General features: G+C 36.7%; 1 protein-coding gene across 1 annotated transcript; it reads left to right on the top strand.

Annotated features, from left to right (window-relative positions):
• The first annotated feature begins 388 nt into the window (after positions 1-388).
• On the top strand, positions 389-931 carry LOC123868851 (protein atonal-like). The gene has a single exon (XM_045911494.1). The coding sequence runs from the start codon at positions 414-416 to the stop codon at positions 885-887; it is 474 nt and encodes a 157-aa protein (XP_045767450.1). The 5' UTR covers positions 389-413; the 3' UTR covers positions 888-931.
• Positions 932-16,406: the final 15,475 nt, after the last annotated feature.

The following is a 16,406-nucleotide window of genomic DNA, read 5'->3' as shown; positions in this document are numbered from 1 at the left end:
CTTTTTAAAATAAAAAATAATATGACGTCTGAACTTCGTAGTAGGTAGCTATAATACATTTTTGTAACCTCTAGAAATAATATCAATACGCGTTGTAACTCGCCCTCAATATTATCATTAACTCCATTGTTATATAACTGTTACAAAAGCCCGAAAATAGGTTGCGAAGTTAAAGTGTAACAGACAATACCGCAAAGGCGGCACACGCACTGCCCCAGGGAAGAAATAATTAATGATGATTGGCCTCAAATTACCCTCTCGAAGCCTCCGTGCATCCCTTGCACACCTAGGTAAAAACCTACACCTCACCCTTTCCCACTACCCTGGAAAATATATAAGCGGAACAGGTAACCGGGGGCGCCAGAACCCTACGGGAATTCGTAGCGTGAACACCTGTGTAGTGAAATTTCATAATGGCCGCCGAAACTTACGGACATCGTCTTATGTATACCGAAAAGGATATTTTCCCAACTGATGTAATGTTGGAATACTCTACTGAAGAATGTTACTTGGCCTGGCCTAGGTCGCCCGACTCTGGCCGGTCAAGTTTGGAGCCTACACCATCTATGGACGGGAGCAATCAAGAATCAAATCACATAGCTTATAGAGGATTATCAAACGATCTAGTTCTAGAAGACAGTTCTGAAGACGTGGAATTAGAAGGCTCTGGGAAAAGAAGAGGCAGAGCAACCAGTCAAGCTGTATTAAGAAGGAGACGCTTAGCTGCAAACGCAAGGGAAAGGAGAAGGATGCAGAATTTGAACAAAGCTTTCGATAGACTCCGTGGACACCTACCTTCGCTTGGTGCTGATCGTCAACTGTCCAAATACGAGACCCTGCAAATGGCGCAAACTTACATAGCAGCTTTATATGAACTTTTACAATAATTTGGTATGTCTAGTTTTCTTTAATATTTTAGTAGGTTATGTAAAATGTGACGATTATTATTTATGAATTATTGTCTAATAATAGTGTTACTTTTTAGTTAGAGATTCGATGTTGAAACTTGAAAGAGAATATTGCCAAATTTTTATCTGTTAGTATTTAGTTACAGGGATATTTATTATCTATACTTAGTATTAACTATTAACTAATTAAGTACCGTAATACTCGTTACCATTTAGGGTTTATCTTGTACCTTAATCCTTTTCGTCCATTTTTAATACGAAATTCAAGTAACTTCAGTGAAAAGCTGTGTAGTATTCGTAGAAAAGTTTACGCTTACTAATTACCTACTCTTTTTGTTTAATTTGTAATCGATTTGTGTTTAGTTTTTTCAAAGTATTAGTGAATGTAATCCGTCCTACCGATTTATTTATTTAGTGATATTTTATTTGTTTTAATTAGACTAAATAATAAACAAGAAATGGTATTTTATCTTGCTTTTTACATAATACTACTATTTATTCGTAGTTTGAAAATTAGTACTGTGTAAAATAGTAGATTTAAACTAATTTTGTTAATCATCTTGCCGCTACAGTATTATTTGTAACTTTTACATTCCATCAGAAAGCATTAGTTTAATTATATTAAATTTAAGCAGCTATTAGTTAGTAGATAGATTGTTTATAGAATGATAAAGATGTTTTGTAAATAAAAAGTTTGTTTTGCTAAAGTAAAATCTGTATTTTGAATTGTTTTATCCTTATTCCTTTCATTTCCTGTGTTATTTTGTTTAAATAGAATTTATTTAAATAAAATAACATAAGTAAATAATAATAACCTACCTAATTGTCACAGTTTTTTAATTAGATACCTACTTAGTTATATTCTTAAGAAAATAGCAATGAATGAAAACTTAATTAAAAAAAGTAAATTTTTTAATGTTTTACATAGGTGAATTAATGAAATTAGAAACAAAAGGCCTAGTAGTAGGTATCTGTCTGTGGCATCGTAGCTCCTAAACTAATGAACCGATTTTAACAGGGCTCTCTCCGTCACTTACTCCATACAATCGTAGTTCCAATTTCATTTGAATATTAAGCAACCAAATATTCTAGAAACTAATATGCCTTTGCTGTGAACTAGTGCCTGTGGTGTTTTAGATTTTTCTAAAATATGGAGTTTTAAAATTACAGGGCCTCAAAGATTTGTATGTTAACTTTGAAACCGAATATTTTAACAGAAATCTGGAAAACCACAGGCATATATTAGTTTCTAGAATATGTCTGCAAAACTTCATGGACTTTGGTTGCTTAATATTCAAATGAAATTGGAACTACGTTTGTATGGAGCGATTGACGGAGAGACCCCTCCTAATTTAGTTTTTTTTTGTTTAAAAGGTGGCTTGATCGAAAGTGTTCCTAGCTATAATCCAAGAAAATCGGTTCAGCCGTTTGAAAGTTATCAGCTCTTTTCTAGTTACTGTAACCTTCACTTGTCGGGGGTGTTAAAATTTTTTAATTTACACTTGTTTCTAGAATACTTCGAAATTTTAAGTAGATGATACAGGTACATCCCCTACTACTTACCTGCTGAGAATTTTTTGGGTTTCTCAGACCCAAAATCTAACTTCTAGGTGCGACTCGGGCCTCGAATCCGGCACCACATGAGTATCAGGCGAATAAGCTAGCCACTAGGTATACCAACGAGGCTTATTAAGCTATACATACTTCATCATCATCATGATCAACCATGAATGAGAAGGTTTTAGGCTATAGTCCGCCACGCTGGCCCAGTGCGAATGCGCCGGCTTCACACACCCTTGAAAACATTATGGAGAACTCTCAGGCATGCAGGTTTCCTCACGACGTTTTCCTTCACCGTTACAGCAAATATTTAATTAAGTACTTAAAACGCACATAAGTAACTCCGAAATGTTAGAGGTGCGTGCCCAGGATTGAATCCCCGACCTCCCGAATAAAAGGTAGACGTCTTTACCACTAGACTATCACGGCTTTATACCTATTTAGTCTCAATTGATGATGATGTCCGCGACTTTGTTCGAGTGGATACTTAGGTACCAATAAGTTTTAAAAATACCGCGAAAACTCATTGATTTTTCGAGGATAAAAGGTGGCTTATGTGCTAATTCAGGGTCTAAGCTCCATTCCAAAAAGCCTAATCGGTTAAGGCATTGTGGCGTTAAGGAGTACCCATGTATCTATTTAACAAACGACCTAACTTCGTTCACATTTATAATATCTAATTACTTAGTCCTACCTACTACAAATAATTGAGATCAGGATTAGGGTGATAATTTTTGATGATTTTTGAAAAAAATATTTAGTTATATAAGCACCTACTTACAAAAAAAATTTAGCTTAGCTTACGACTTCATTAGGTACCTATACCAACATAGCTATGGTTATACTAGTATTAGGATACTACTATTATTATTGTTTAAAAAAAAAAATATTAGGATACAAGTATATAATTGTTTAAAAAAAAATGTTTTTACCTTAATTTCATTTCATCCTTCAGCTATTGCAGCTTTCGATATCGCAACTGCTAGACTGCGAGAGGATTTTTACCCGATTTTTAGGGTTCCGTATCCGAAGGATGCCAACGGGACCCTATTCTATTACTAAGTCCGTCCGTCCGTCCGTCTATCTGTGTCAGCGGGCTGTATCTCTTGAATCGTAATAGGTAGATACTTGAAATTTTCACAGAATGTGTATTTTCTATTGGCGCTATAACAACAGATAATAAAAAAAATAGGTTTTTTTTGTGTGATGGTACGGAACCCTTCGTGTGCCAGTCCGACTCGCACTTGACCGATTTTTACCATAATTTTACCTACAGCAAACTAAAATAAGGCCGGATCACATATCACGCGGAGTGACAGGACAATCCGTCAGAGGTATGCTAATTTTGCACATGTCTGCACCCTCCTTTCTACTTACCCCCTTAAAATACAATCAAATCAATATTAAAAAGGTGTACTTTTCATGCATAATATCCGCAGCTCAATCTAAAAGACAAAAGAGATTATTTTAACAGAAAAATAAGCTCTACTTTAAAAAAAAATACCTTTTCTCTATTTTTTAACTAAATACTTGAATATAACCTTAATAATCCATACTTTTTTAACAATTTTTTTGTTAAAAATCTACCGTAATAACGGCATTTACGATTCCTTTACCGCTAAGATTTTAATTATACTCTTAAAAATTAGTCTACATCCCTCACAATTAATCCATTTTAACTAAAAACAAAATTAAAACAAAAATTTCTTCCCATTTCGTAAAAACTGTACCAAAAAATCCTTAAAAATTCAAGACGTCATATCATTATCAATATTAAAATACAGTTATTAACACCTTTTCCTCCTTACTATATAATTAAAGCGCGATGCGCGGGGATAATCATTGGTTCCGTACATCTGACACGTCTTAATACGCGGGATCTGTCACTTTTGACAGCTGTCAAATTCGTGACGAGTCATACGCGATTCGTTTGAGAGTGTGATAACTTGTTATTAGGGTGTTATTATTGTCTTTTGCATTGTAAATTGTGGATTTTTTGCATGACGTGTGCTTTTTTAGTGTGAATTTTAAATGTCTTGTTAGCGCCACGGTGTTACCTATAGTGAATAGCAGTTGTTACGTTCTGTTGCAAAAAAATATTAACCGCCATCAAACGACGAATCAACATGTTCAATTTTTTTTACCTTACTCTACTTTTATCAGTATATTATTTTTTATATTTCCTAGTTTATGTAGGTTTAGTTAGGCACTGGAGCGCTCTTGGAAAGGCCATGCCCAGCAGTGGACATTTATATATAGGCTGATGTAATTCTTAGTTTTTATAGTTCCGTATAGGTGGTACCTACTTACTTTATACGGAAACATTTCTTTAAAAATCATTTTTTTTTGAAATTTCATTTTTTTTTACAAACCAATACCGGGACCCCGGTATCAATTTTTTTTTTTGTACCGGAATTGAAAAAATCCGGTATTCGAAAGCCCTAAATACTACTTAATTCGTATTATTTTTAGTTAATAATTACGGCAGAATTAGATCACAAAAAATAAATATCTCTTCCAGAAATATACGTTTCGGTAAAAGCAAAAAAAAGCAACAAAAGCCGCGGTTCCCACAGGCACGGAACTCAAAAAAAAAAGGAAACTCATAGCTATTCAATGCGCATGCGTAACTATCAAGTACGAGTACCAACAAAAGTACCGGATTGGTGGACCCGCGACCAATAGGCGAGGAGGCATAACGCACGCGTACATAGGCAATTGCCTATTAGATGTACATACAATAAACGCATTTGTATATTTACGGACCCGTATAATACGTGAATGCACTTCAACCCTTGAGGAACATTTTTAATTTATTTGGCATGTTTTGTTTTTTTTACAACGTATATCCATCGATTGCGGTGGTTAAGCAACGTTGGCCCAAGTTGGTAACTGAATGGGTGACCGACTTCGGAGGTTCGAATTTGGCCCTTTCGGTTACTTAAAACATGTTGCCATCGCGTTGGTCCCGGTCATTATCACTACATGTTGCTGATAATAACTGTAAAGATCTCGGTCTTTACATGTACATTAATATAACCTTAAAAGGCACATAATTCCGAAAAGTTAGCGTAACCAGGATCGAACCCGCAACCCCCCCAAATCACCTTTCAAGCTGATTGATATAGGCCTAAATTAGGTACCTATATTAATAACATTATATTTTTCGTTGTTTATCAGGAAATATAAAACAAATTAAAAACGGCAGTTTAAAACAATTGGATTAAGGAAATAATTCTTCAAACTAATTGAGAGGTTTGAATCATAATACAATTTGAACTTTTTGCTAAAGATTTTTAGGGTTCCTCGTTAACTAAGTGAAAAATTAAACTAACTAACCTATATTCGATGAAAGCTTTCGAGAACTTTGCATGGAAACAACCCACAAGATGGTATAGTGTGTTCTTTACTTGTTACATATTGTAACTTGTTATGATTTAAAAAGAACAACTGCTAAATTTCTTGCCGGCTCTTTTCAGTAGAATATACATTCCGAAACGGTGCGGTGGTAGATTTACAGACGTAGCTTATTCGCGTATTGTTCATCTGAATGGAAACTATGTTGTTGTTGGCACTTACGTGAAGGTTTCTAACTTTCGTTGTAATGCATGCCAGGAAAATATATGGATTTACATTTACATCGCTGATGCCAGGCAGGTAACCATCAGGTAGTATTTTTTAAATTGACAGTATTACATAGTACAATAAAAATGAAAGGAAACCTTATTAATTTAATGTAAGAATCATGCTCGTGTGAAATAGTGCGAACTGGTTGCGTCTCCATACTGAACAGCCAAGCTGATTCTTTGCGCAAAAAATGAGCCAGCCCTCCTGTCAACATATGAGGCGTGGTAAAGCACGGTGAAAAGTCTCATAAGATTTTTTAAAATTCTTACGAGATGTTTAATTAATAAAACGTTACGGAACCCTTGTATGGAAGTTCGTTTCGCATCCGGAAGACGTTTTTTACGCATTTTTCTTTAAAAAATTTAGTTTATTTGGGAAAAAACTAGCATTTTGTTTCAATTGATGAGTTTGACCACGCCTACGGAATATTTATTGTAATAATGTTGTTATAACTCATTCGGACTACCGAATGGGTGTTGCTTTGAGGTCATCATTTATTTTTTTAATTGATTCACTTTTTACGATTTACCACCAATGTTGTATTTTTTGGCAGACCCATAAAAAGTAAGATTTTTTGACCGTCTAACCTATCCAGTAGAGGTGAGTTGCCCTTTGTGCGCGTCGTTTTATTGTACACCTATGATTAAGTTTTAACTTTTAAGTTGTTGTTATTAAGTATATTTAATTTTATTGAATAAATAAAAAACCGGTCAAGTGCGAGTCGAACTCGCACATGAAAGGTTCTCTACCATCGGAAAAGATACTTATCACACTTCACACTATGTGTGAGTGTATGTTTGTTACTCCTTAACGCAAAAACTACTGGATGGATTTGGTTGAAAGAAATGGAGATAGATAATGTCCTGGATTAGCACATAGGCTATTTTTTATCCCGAAAAATTAAAGAGTTCCCACGGGATTTCAAAAACCTAAATCCACGCGGACGAAGTCGCGGGCGTCAGCTAGTACCTAATACTTTTATGTAGAACACTGCAAGTTTTTTACTTTTGCAAGAGGTACGAACCACTAATAGGTAAATAAATAAATTTAATTTCAATATTTCTAAACTGAAATTACTATAATATCTACTACTAATTAATCCAAAAAAAGATAAGTAAAAAGGTAGGTAGGTACTTGGGGTACCTCTACACCGATTTTCGCATCACGGTGCAAAAATAACTCCCGAACAAATTGGTTCTAAATTCAACTTTTACTTGCTTTAGTTTAGCCGACAGGGTAATTGCGACACATCCTGTCCGTCCGTCTGTGCGCTCGTAACTCGTGAACCCGATTTAAGATTAACTTCAATTTTGATTGACCTTCGGCGCGGTAATTGTTCAATCGGCCCCTCTTGCGAATTGTTTCGACTTACTAATTTCTCGCTAAGTAAAAATTCTCACCTGTATGTTCCAACTTTCTGAATCGTAATGGATCAGTGGTTAGGCTGTGTGAACAACCCATCGCCGGCGCACTACTGAGCACAGGTGTAACGTTGTGAAAGCCGTTACTACGTGTTTTTTAATAACGCGTAATCGAACCTGCCGGGCGATTCAGAACATTCGATTCGGTAAGTTATCCTTCGATAAGATGTATTTTTTCATTGAGAATTACATCTTATCGAACGACAACTTACCGAATCGAGTGTTCTGAATCGCCCGGCTGGTATCAACTGGCACCGTGCGCGCGCAAACCACTGCGAATCGTTGGCCCAACCTGTTTGTTCCAAATTCTAATCCCCATACGTCACACAGGACTCCTCTCAGAATGAGACGGGCTTAGACCATGGTCCGCCACGCTGGCCAAGTGCCGATTGGCAGACTTCACAAAACATTTAGAAGAACTTTTAGGTAGGCAGGTTTTCTCATGAGATTTTCTTCATCATTAAAGTTCTCAAGAGTTAAAAGGCATATACTTAAATCCGAAAAGTTAGATGTGTTTGTTTGTTGGTTTGTCCTTCAATCAGCTCAAAACGGATCACGTTGTTTTTTGCATGGGCATAGGGAAGTGACACAGGCTACTTTTTATCCGGAAAATCAAAGAGTTCCCACGGGATTTTTAAAAACCTAAATCCACGCGGACGAGGCCGCGGGTAAAATATATACGAATATCTAAAACGACTCAGCTGGGCCTAGTATAAGCCTAGATCACCTGTCAACAGTGTCCGTACAAATTGCCATGCGCTATCAAACGACTTATCTATGAAAACATATCGTACGGTAATTTATAGCATTTAAACCCACCAAAATTATCTCCACACAAATCTTCTACAGGAGCCGAAATTGAGGATATTAAAAACTTTATTTAGTGACAGATAGGATAAAGTCATAAGCGAACAAAAAGTGCCACTTGGCTGCTTCTCGATGGCAATTGGATGTCAGAGATCAGAGAGGAATAACGATGCATTTTAAATGATACCATTTATACTAAGGTATTGGTACCGATAGTTTAATAGACCTACAATACAAATCTGTTTAAACGATGCATCATACTGGAAATTGATATAGCAAACGTGGATGGGACGCTGTAAATACAAAATGTATGACGTTCTAAGGTATCTATGTAACGGGTGTAAAAAGCGGACGCTTGTTGTCCTTGTATTTCGTTCCAAGAAGAGTGTTACATGTATATGTATGATACATTTTGTCTTTACAGCGTTCCGTTCATGCACCCGGGGCGCTTGCTATATCAAGACCCTTAATTTCTTTACCCATATTATAGCTGTCGTCAAAGCCTCACTTAAGTTAAAAAAACTTAACAAACTGATCGAAACTAGAATCTCTCACTCATTATAAGGTCATAGAATATAGAAACATTGTGACAGAGGTTGCCACTATTAAACTTGAAAAAATAGCGCTTGAATGGTTTGACTCAATAGCTACTCTAATTTTAGCTAAATCTCTTTAGCCATATCGAAACAAGCAATAAAACATGTAAAAAGGCTCGCGAAAGAAAAGGACAGAGCAATACAAATGACAGAGACAAAACAGCGCACTTCTTCCGGATGCGCCGGCGCAGGTGACACGAAATTTATTCCGAATTTGAAAACCGAGGTATATTTTATACGAAATGATTCAAACGGCTTTTTAAATATCGACATCCTTTATTCAGCGGCTACGGTTGACAGTTTTATATTTGTCGTTTGATAAAGTCGCGGAAAAAACGCGTGATTTATACGAAAATAATGCGGTGACGATACGACGAGATATTGGGCATAGAGTGGGTAGCGCAGATGCGACAAATCAAAGCAGTCGGTAACTTTGAATTTGATACTGGATAATTTTGGGTTAGGAAATCCTTGCTACATGCTGATAAAAGTAATAAGTCCTTTTTTGGTTGATTTAAGTTAAATATAAATTTGAGTATCAGCGTAACAAGCTCTATCTAATAAAATCTGACTTTGGTTTTTGTATCTTAGCAGGAACCAGTAAACTAAGCAATACGTGTGTGAGATAAAACATTTTTCTTACTATAAAGAGTTCTATGCTATTAGTAATTATTATAAGTCTATTATTAAACACGCGTTTTATTTTTATACCTGCATGAAAAATGGTCAGTCTTTTAAATAACGTGTCTCAGAAATTCTGTCTCAGTTAATTTAATATTCATATTGCCAGGAAATTTAAAAATGTAATACTACTATGTACATTGTGTACTAATGTAACTGTGTAGTCTTTGAATGAATTGAAAACTTTGCGACACATTTTCCTGAAATCTTACCACATAGAAAGAAACTTTTAAGTGACTGATTTTTTACGACCAATGTAAAGCGTGTCTTTCAAGTAGCTAGAACTCTGTTTCATTTCATCACTCAAGAAAATAATAACTCAGCAAATTCTGGTAGAGTTTCACGACATCAAATACCACTCAATCCCTGCAAATAGGTAAATTATGTAGTTTTATGCTTATTGTCGCATCTGTTTCAACTCGCAGCTTATAATCTTGATACCAATGCTAAGGCAAGGCATAAATCTGACGGTACTCGATCATTATCTCGGTCACACGGGATTTATTTCAGTTTCCTTTACTTTCGCACTTTTGTTTTCTCTGATTATTCATATCTATATTAACATATTTATAATTTTTTTGATTAGGTATAAAAAATGAATTTTTAAGTTTACTCTTTTAGTTTGCAGAGATTTTTACTACAAGCATGTCCTTCGATATAAAAGCCCCTAAATACTCGTAAGTAAAAAAAAAACTAAGTATCCTCTATCTAAATTCTGATAAAGTTAGAGAAGAGAAAGCTCTAACTTTAGAACTTGCTGAGATATCTAGTATTTAGAGCTTAGGCAGGTAAATAAGAGTATTATGGGTTCCATAGCAAAACAAGGACCCTCATAGATTCGTCCAGTCTGTCTATCTGTCAGTCTGTCCGTCTGTCTGTCCTTCAGCCATCTGTCTGTATATCATAGCCGTATATATTAACTAGCCAACTATAATTATAGCAATAACGTTGAAAGTACGCATAGATACGAGGCCACAGACAGATACACAGATACACAGATACACAGATACACAGATACACAGATACACAGATAGACAGATACACACGTCAAACTTATAACACCCCTCTTTTTGGGTCGGGGGTTAAAAAATCCGGCATTTCAATAAAGAAATTTGTAGATTTTTTTTTTTCAACCAAAGACACCTTGGTATTTCGAGATTGTGTTATGCTTTGATATGATGCTTTCGGTAGTCTGAGTACCTAAACAGCTCTTCATTTTTTGATACTTTTAAGTTTTCATTCCTGTCAGCAGTTCTCCTACTGAGTGATTTTAGAATTTTGCAGTTTTTTTGAGAATATTTCGACCAAAGCCACGGTACAAGGTTAGTCATTAAACACAATCGATAGCCGCTTTGCTATCAATGATCAACAGAAAGGACGAACCTGCTCCAAAATATCATCCCCATATCTGTTAAATACAGATAAAACTTCATAAATACATAATTTATTGCATTTTAATGCTCAAAAAATATAAAAACGCCTAAAATCCGGGAGTCAATATAAAAGGGTTCGTGAAAGGGGTAAGCATTATTTCATATTTAAGTATCAACCATTTGTCAGCCATAACGAAATTGATATGGACGACATAATTATGCTAATAATGCTGTATTATAAGCAAGAATTTATAAATTTCATTAGTTAAATAGTTTTTTTGTTGGAGCCAAAAATTTCAGAAATGATAAGGACGCCACGAAGACACCGATTAATAAAAGGTTCATTAAACATTATCATAAAACTAGGGAAACTTATCCATCTCCAAACTTAATATTATAAATGCGAAAGTGTGTCTGTCTATCTGTCTGCTACCTTTTCACGGCCCAACAGTTTAACCGATTCTGACGTTTAGTACAGAGTTAGCTTATGTCCCGGGGACGGACCTAGGCTACCTTTTATCCCAGAAAATCAAAGAGTTCCCACGGGATTTTTAAAACCTAAGTCCAAGCGGACGAAGTCGCGGGAATCAGCTAGTATTTTGTAAACATATTTTTAATAATATTCAGTAATTTCTCTGGCTAGTGGGAAATTTGCCCGGAAGCCCAATTTGTCGGCTTACGCCCATCTATCTGACGACTTCCGCTTTAATGTAAACCTGCTCGATCCCTCCTCATCCAGCGCGAGGATGCGTCCGGTGTGGGGCGACCACAAGCCAAGATTTTAAACCGGGACCGTCATTTATGAGCCTGAAAACTCAATCTAAATTCAACAGGACTATACCTTTAAACGGTCTGTATCCAGCAGTTGACGACGCATAATATTTTGGCCTTGAACACGATCGTATGTACCTAAAATCTTTGAACCCGCGTTTTCAAACTACTTTTTTTTACAAAAAATGTAACAACCACCTTGTCTACAAAACGTTGAGTTTCCTATTATACCAATAGATATATAAATGCGAAATGTGTTTGTTTGTTGGTTTGTTCTGCAATGAGGTTAACGAGAAAGGAAAGAACATCTAGTTAAATAATTAATGTAGCAAACAAAATCGCAAGCGACAGCTAACTTTCAATATTGTTTTGTTTCCTACATAAGAACCTGCTCTAAGCTCTTATTAGAGTGGCCTTTATTGTACCAGGATATATCCCATTATGAATCAGGCAGAATGGTATCCCTATTCTGATTTGCAATGAGTTATAGTGGCTTTTGTTGCGCGATTTCAGAGTATCATGTCCTATAGGATATTATGCGGGATGAGGGATAAGGATGGAATATTTAAATGCCAAATTAAAGCCTTATTATACTTTTAATCTCATATAAAAGCGGTATGAAATAATGAAAGGTAAGAAAGACGAATGAAAAGGTCTGGAAAAGGTGGACTTTGCAATTATTAGGTCTACTCGTATCTCCTTAGGATGCCCCGGTGTCGGGGCGAAACGTGCGTCTTGGGATTTGTGTGGTGCTGTGTGGTGGTGCTGCGTGGTACTGGTGCGTATGGCTTGCTTTGTGGCTGGGTTTTCCTGCATGTTTATCAGTGAGAGGGCGGGGGGTGCATGTCGCATGCTGCATGATGTACCATACAAGATTTCTTTGGTTTGGCGTATTATAGCAAATTAGGCTTTTGGTTCCTTGTATATCATGGACTATACAATGGAATAAACATGGACACGAAAATTTTAAAATTCACTATGTTTTTGTGATCTAGTTAAGAATAAAGTAGCAAGTGCACTTATGCACTTTTTAGCACTGATTCGAAATGGCTAATGATGATCAATCAAATATTTTCGTGTTATAGCGCTAAACAGGTACTCACTTACATCAAATTCAGATCATTAGCTAATCTGACTGAAATCACTCGATAATATCTATTTAGCGCCAATTACTGAGCTCAAAGGGAACACGAAATCAATCAAATTAGCTACCAACCGCATTACAAAGGATGCCGACTTTATTCGGCCCTCTAATGTTTTATAACCCGTTCGATTTAAAAATACCTTTCGCTTCTTGTATTTCATGGAAAAGAGGGTTATGTAATTTTGGAGGATAGCGATGTCGTTGTAAGATTCATTTGAGTTGCACAGAGTAATGTGACATGTTAGGTAACGTACCTATGCAGGATTAACTAAAATAAATAAAGTACCTGATGCAAATGATACAAACAAAAATGATAGACAAATGGTAAGACGTCAGCCTCCCATTCGGATGTCCCGGCGACATTAACGGCCAACAACGCGATGTTCAACGGCGTTTCCCGTTAAACGTAGATGTAGCCTCGAACAACGCACAGCGACATTCACAATGCCGTTTGGCGTTAGATAATTAGACGTTTAACCGTTTAAGTGTGGCCACTTAGTTTAACGCGTTGATTATCGCGATAATTATGGCGTTGTTGGGCATTGATAGGTGGGAGCGGGTGCGTCCTGCGGGGTGGCCAGCGTGTAGAACAAGCTCTTAATGTTTACAAGAAATTGGAGGGAAGACGCGTGGATTGTGTCCTAATCGAGAGCGGGTCGGAGAGAATGGCATTGCACCCGCTCCCAGCTGGGTGACAGACTTAAGTTGAAATATATAGACCGCATTTTGACTTTGCTTAGACATAACTTTCAGTTAAAACGAGACAGACTTATGCTAGCTATATAACGCTGTTTCGGTTTAACAGTGTCTTAAGTCTGAGCAAAGTCAAAGTGCGTTCTATTATAATCTCAGCCTTAGACCTACCTAATACGGTTGAGCTCAACGGTTGAGGAGCGGATTGAAATCCGAAAGGTCGGCGGTTCAAACCCCACCCGTTGCAGTATTGTCGTACCCACTCCTAGCACAAGCTTTACGCTTAGTTGGAGGGGCAAGGGGAATCTTAGTCATGATTAAATGGCTAATATTCTTAAAAAAAAAATCTTCACAACAGCAAAGCTCTGTTGCAAGCTACTCTGTGTCTACTAAGTAGTCCATCGACACGCGTCGGCATGGAGTCGGCTCGCGGCGCCGCCGTTATCACGCCAATTCATGAAATAATAAAATTACCGCACACGTACCGCCACATGTCAGAATCTGTAGCACAGATTTGGATGTTCCTATAGTTTGCGACAGGTCGACATGGCAATCGAGGTATGAGGCGGGGTGACTGACACATATTTTATTAACATAAGGTACACCTAACCTAAAAACTTCAGACTTTATATAGGTATAGGTTTTCTCTAGATGACCCTCAGCTTTCCTGAAAAAACGTGACGCAAGACGTTGTACGAGTTATGAAAAGTTCATGCGGGAGTTATAAAAATTTCAAATCCACGACGGACAAAGCCCTGGAAATACGTGGATATAATTGACTGAGCGAAGCGAGGTCTTTGAGTCTACTTTAGTGAATTTGCACTATGTCCGTCCGTCCGTCCATCCGTCCTTCCGAATTATTATTTCTGAATTACAGAACGTAATTAAACATAATATAACTGATGGGTTTCAGCCAAATATTGTATAAAAATTGTAAAATCTTTATTTCAGGGGGGCTCTCATAGAAGCGAATGCAGAAATAAAATATTTTTTCTAGCGTTACAGGCTTTCTTGCGACATATTTTTTAACCCCCGACCCAAAAAGAGGAGTGTTATAAGTTTGACGTGTGTATCTGTGTATCTGTCTGGGGCATCGTAGCTCCTAAAGAAATGGACCGATTTTAATTTAGTTTTTTTTTTGTTTGTAAGTTGACTTGATCGAGAGTGTTCTTAGCTATAAAATCGGTTCAGCCGTTTGAAAGTTATCAGCTCTTTTCTAGTTACTGTAACCTTCACTAATATTGTCGGGGGTGTTATTTTAATTTACACTTGTTCCCTAGATAGACCCTGTCGCCGAATGTAAATAGATGGCGCTATTTTCTGTTACAATATAATAGTCAAAACTATCTTATGGGAATTATGGGATTCCGCGAGGTCTCGGTTCGGAGCGAACCACTAGGTAGTAATATGTATTCATTTAATTACGTCCAGTTTCTGGCAGTACATCCTCAAACAGCCTCTTTTGTTGGCAATCGATTACAGCATGTAACCATTGCTTGTAGCCCAATTAGTCATTGTTTGAACACGGCACCGGATGCTTATTGTATATTAAATCATTTCGAGTATACAGAAAACACGGTTTTTGAAAATTTTCGCTCAAAACGAGAATGAAAATGATAATTTTTATGATGATGCGTGACTTGAATGCGAAGAAACCGGTAAAGTTTTTTTCATAAAACGTAAACTGATTGAAAAATCCTATTACAATGTAAAGGATTATTTAAATGATAAGAAAGCTTGGGAACGAGTTGCCAAACAGCTTTGATAGTTTTAATAAGTATAAGTGATTTTGTAAAGTGATGATAATGAAAAAAAAGAATACCTGGCTGAGTTTGTTGTGGGCTCTTCTCAGACTTGGGCGCGTTTGGTACCTACCCTCGTATCTTTAGTTTTAAGTTAACGTTATTAATTATGATCACCACTACTTACATCATTGTTTGATAATCAGAAAGTGTACAACAGTAGGTAGTAGGTACCCAATTTGAATAAATGACTGTGATTTTAGACTTTTCCTTTTGAAAATTATTGTACTAAATAATATGGTTAATATAGTAGAGTTATTGAATTACGACTAACATTAAACGTCAGATTATTTTCCAATTCCACTCGAATTAAGTCTCGGGTATCGGCTAGTAGTATTTAAAGTAACTTACCCTAGTAAAAGTAAAATTCTAAAAGCAAAGAACCTAGACACAGATTGCATCTATATCTTTTATATCTAAGGGGTGGCATAGGTACGAGGTAGATTAGCACAAAGCGTAATCTGCCATCTCCCAGGTGTGAGCGATAAGCGGCGAGCGGAGCGGAACCGGCACCTGCGCACGCGCCACTCGCGCAGGGATGCGCTGACTTGAGGGCGGGGAATCACTCTATCGATATTTTTATAAAAATTGTTATGAATATTGACTTTTGACCGTTATTTTTGTGACCTCTATTACAATGCATCACTATAGTTGATTCCCATAGATTTAGCGAGATTATTCGAGTTACGTTGATCCGTTGCTCAACGACAAGCAACACATTTTTGCATTATAATATGGGTAGTTCAGTAGCGGGTATTTTATTTTATTTTTAAATTTCTAACAGGGCAAAGCCCTAAAGCTGGTGCAGGGACATAGATGCATTGTGGTACAGGCTTTACAAGAAAATTAAATCCATAATCTGTTTTCTCACAACTGTATTGAAAAACGTCGTATGACACAGGCGTTAAGGTTATTACAAATTCACGACCGGTGGTAAACCCTCACCTACGGCTCGGGCTTACAAACGTCACCTCGTTTGTAATAACCTACTTACCACCCTCGTATCACAATGTACTACTAAGG

The sequence above is a fragment of the Maniola jurtina genome, chromosome 10 (genome assembly GCF_905333055.1).
Source record: "Maniola jurtina chromosome 10, ilManJurt1.1, whole genome shotgun sequence".
In the NCBI taxonomy this organism is placed as follows: domain Eukaryota; kingdom Metazoa; phylum Arthropoda; class Insecta; order Lepidoptera; family Nymphalidae; genus Maniola; species Maniola jurtina.
Note: the sequence above shows the minus strand (reverse complement) of the source record. Positions and strands in the feature narration are given on the sequence as shown.

Excerpts from the sequence above, each read along its gene's own strand:
- LOC123868851 (XM_045911494.1), top strand. The coding sequence starts at position 414 with ATGGCCGCCGAAACTTACGGACATCGTCTTATGTATACCGAAAAGGAT.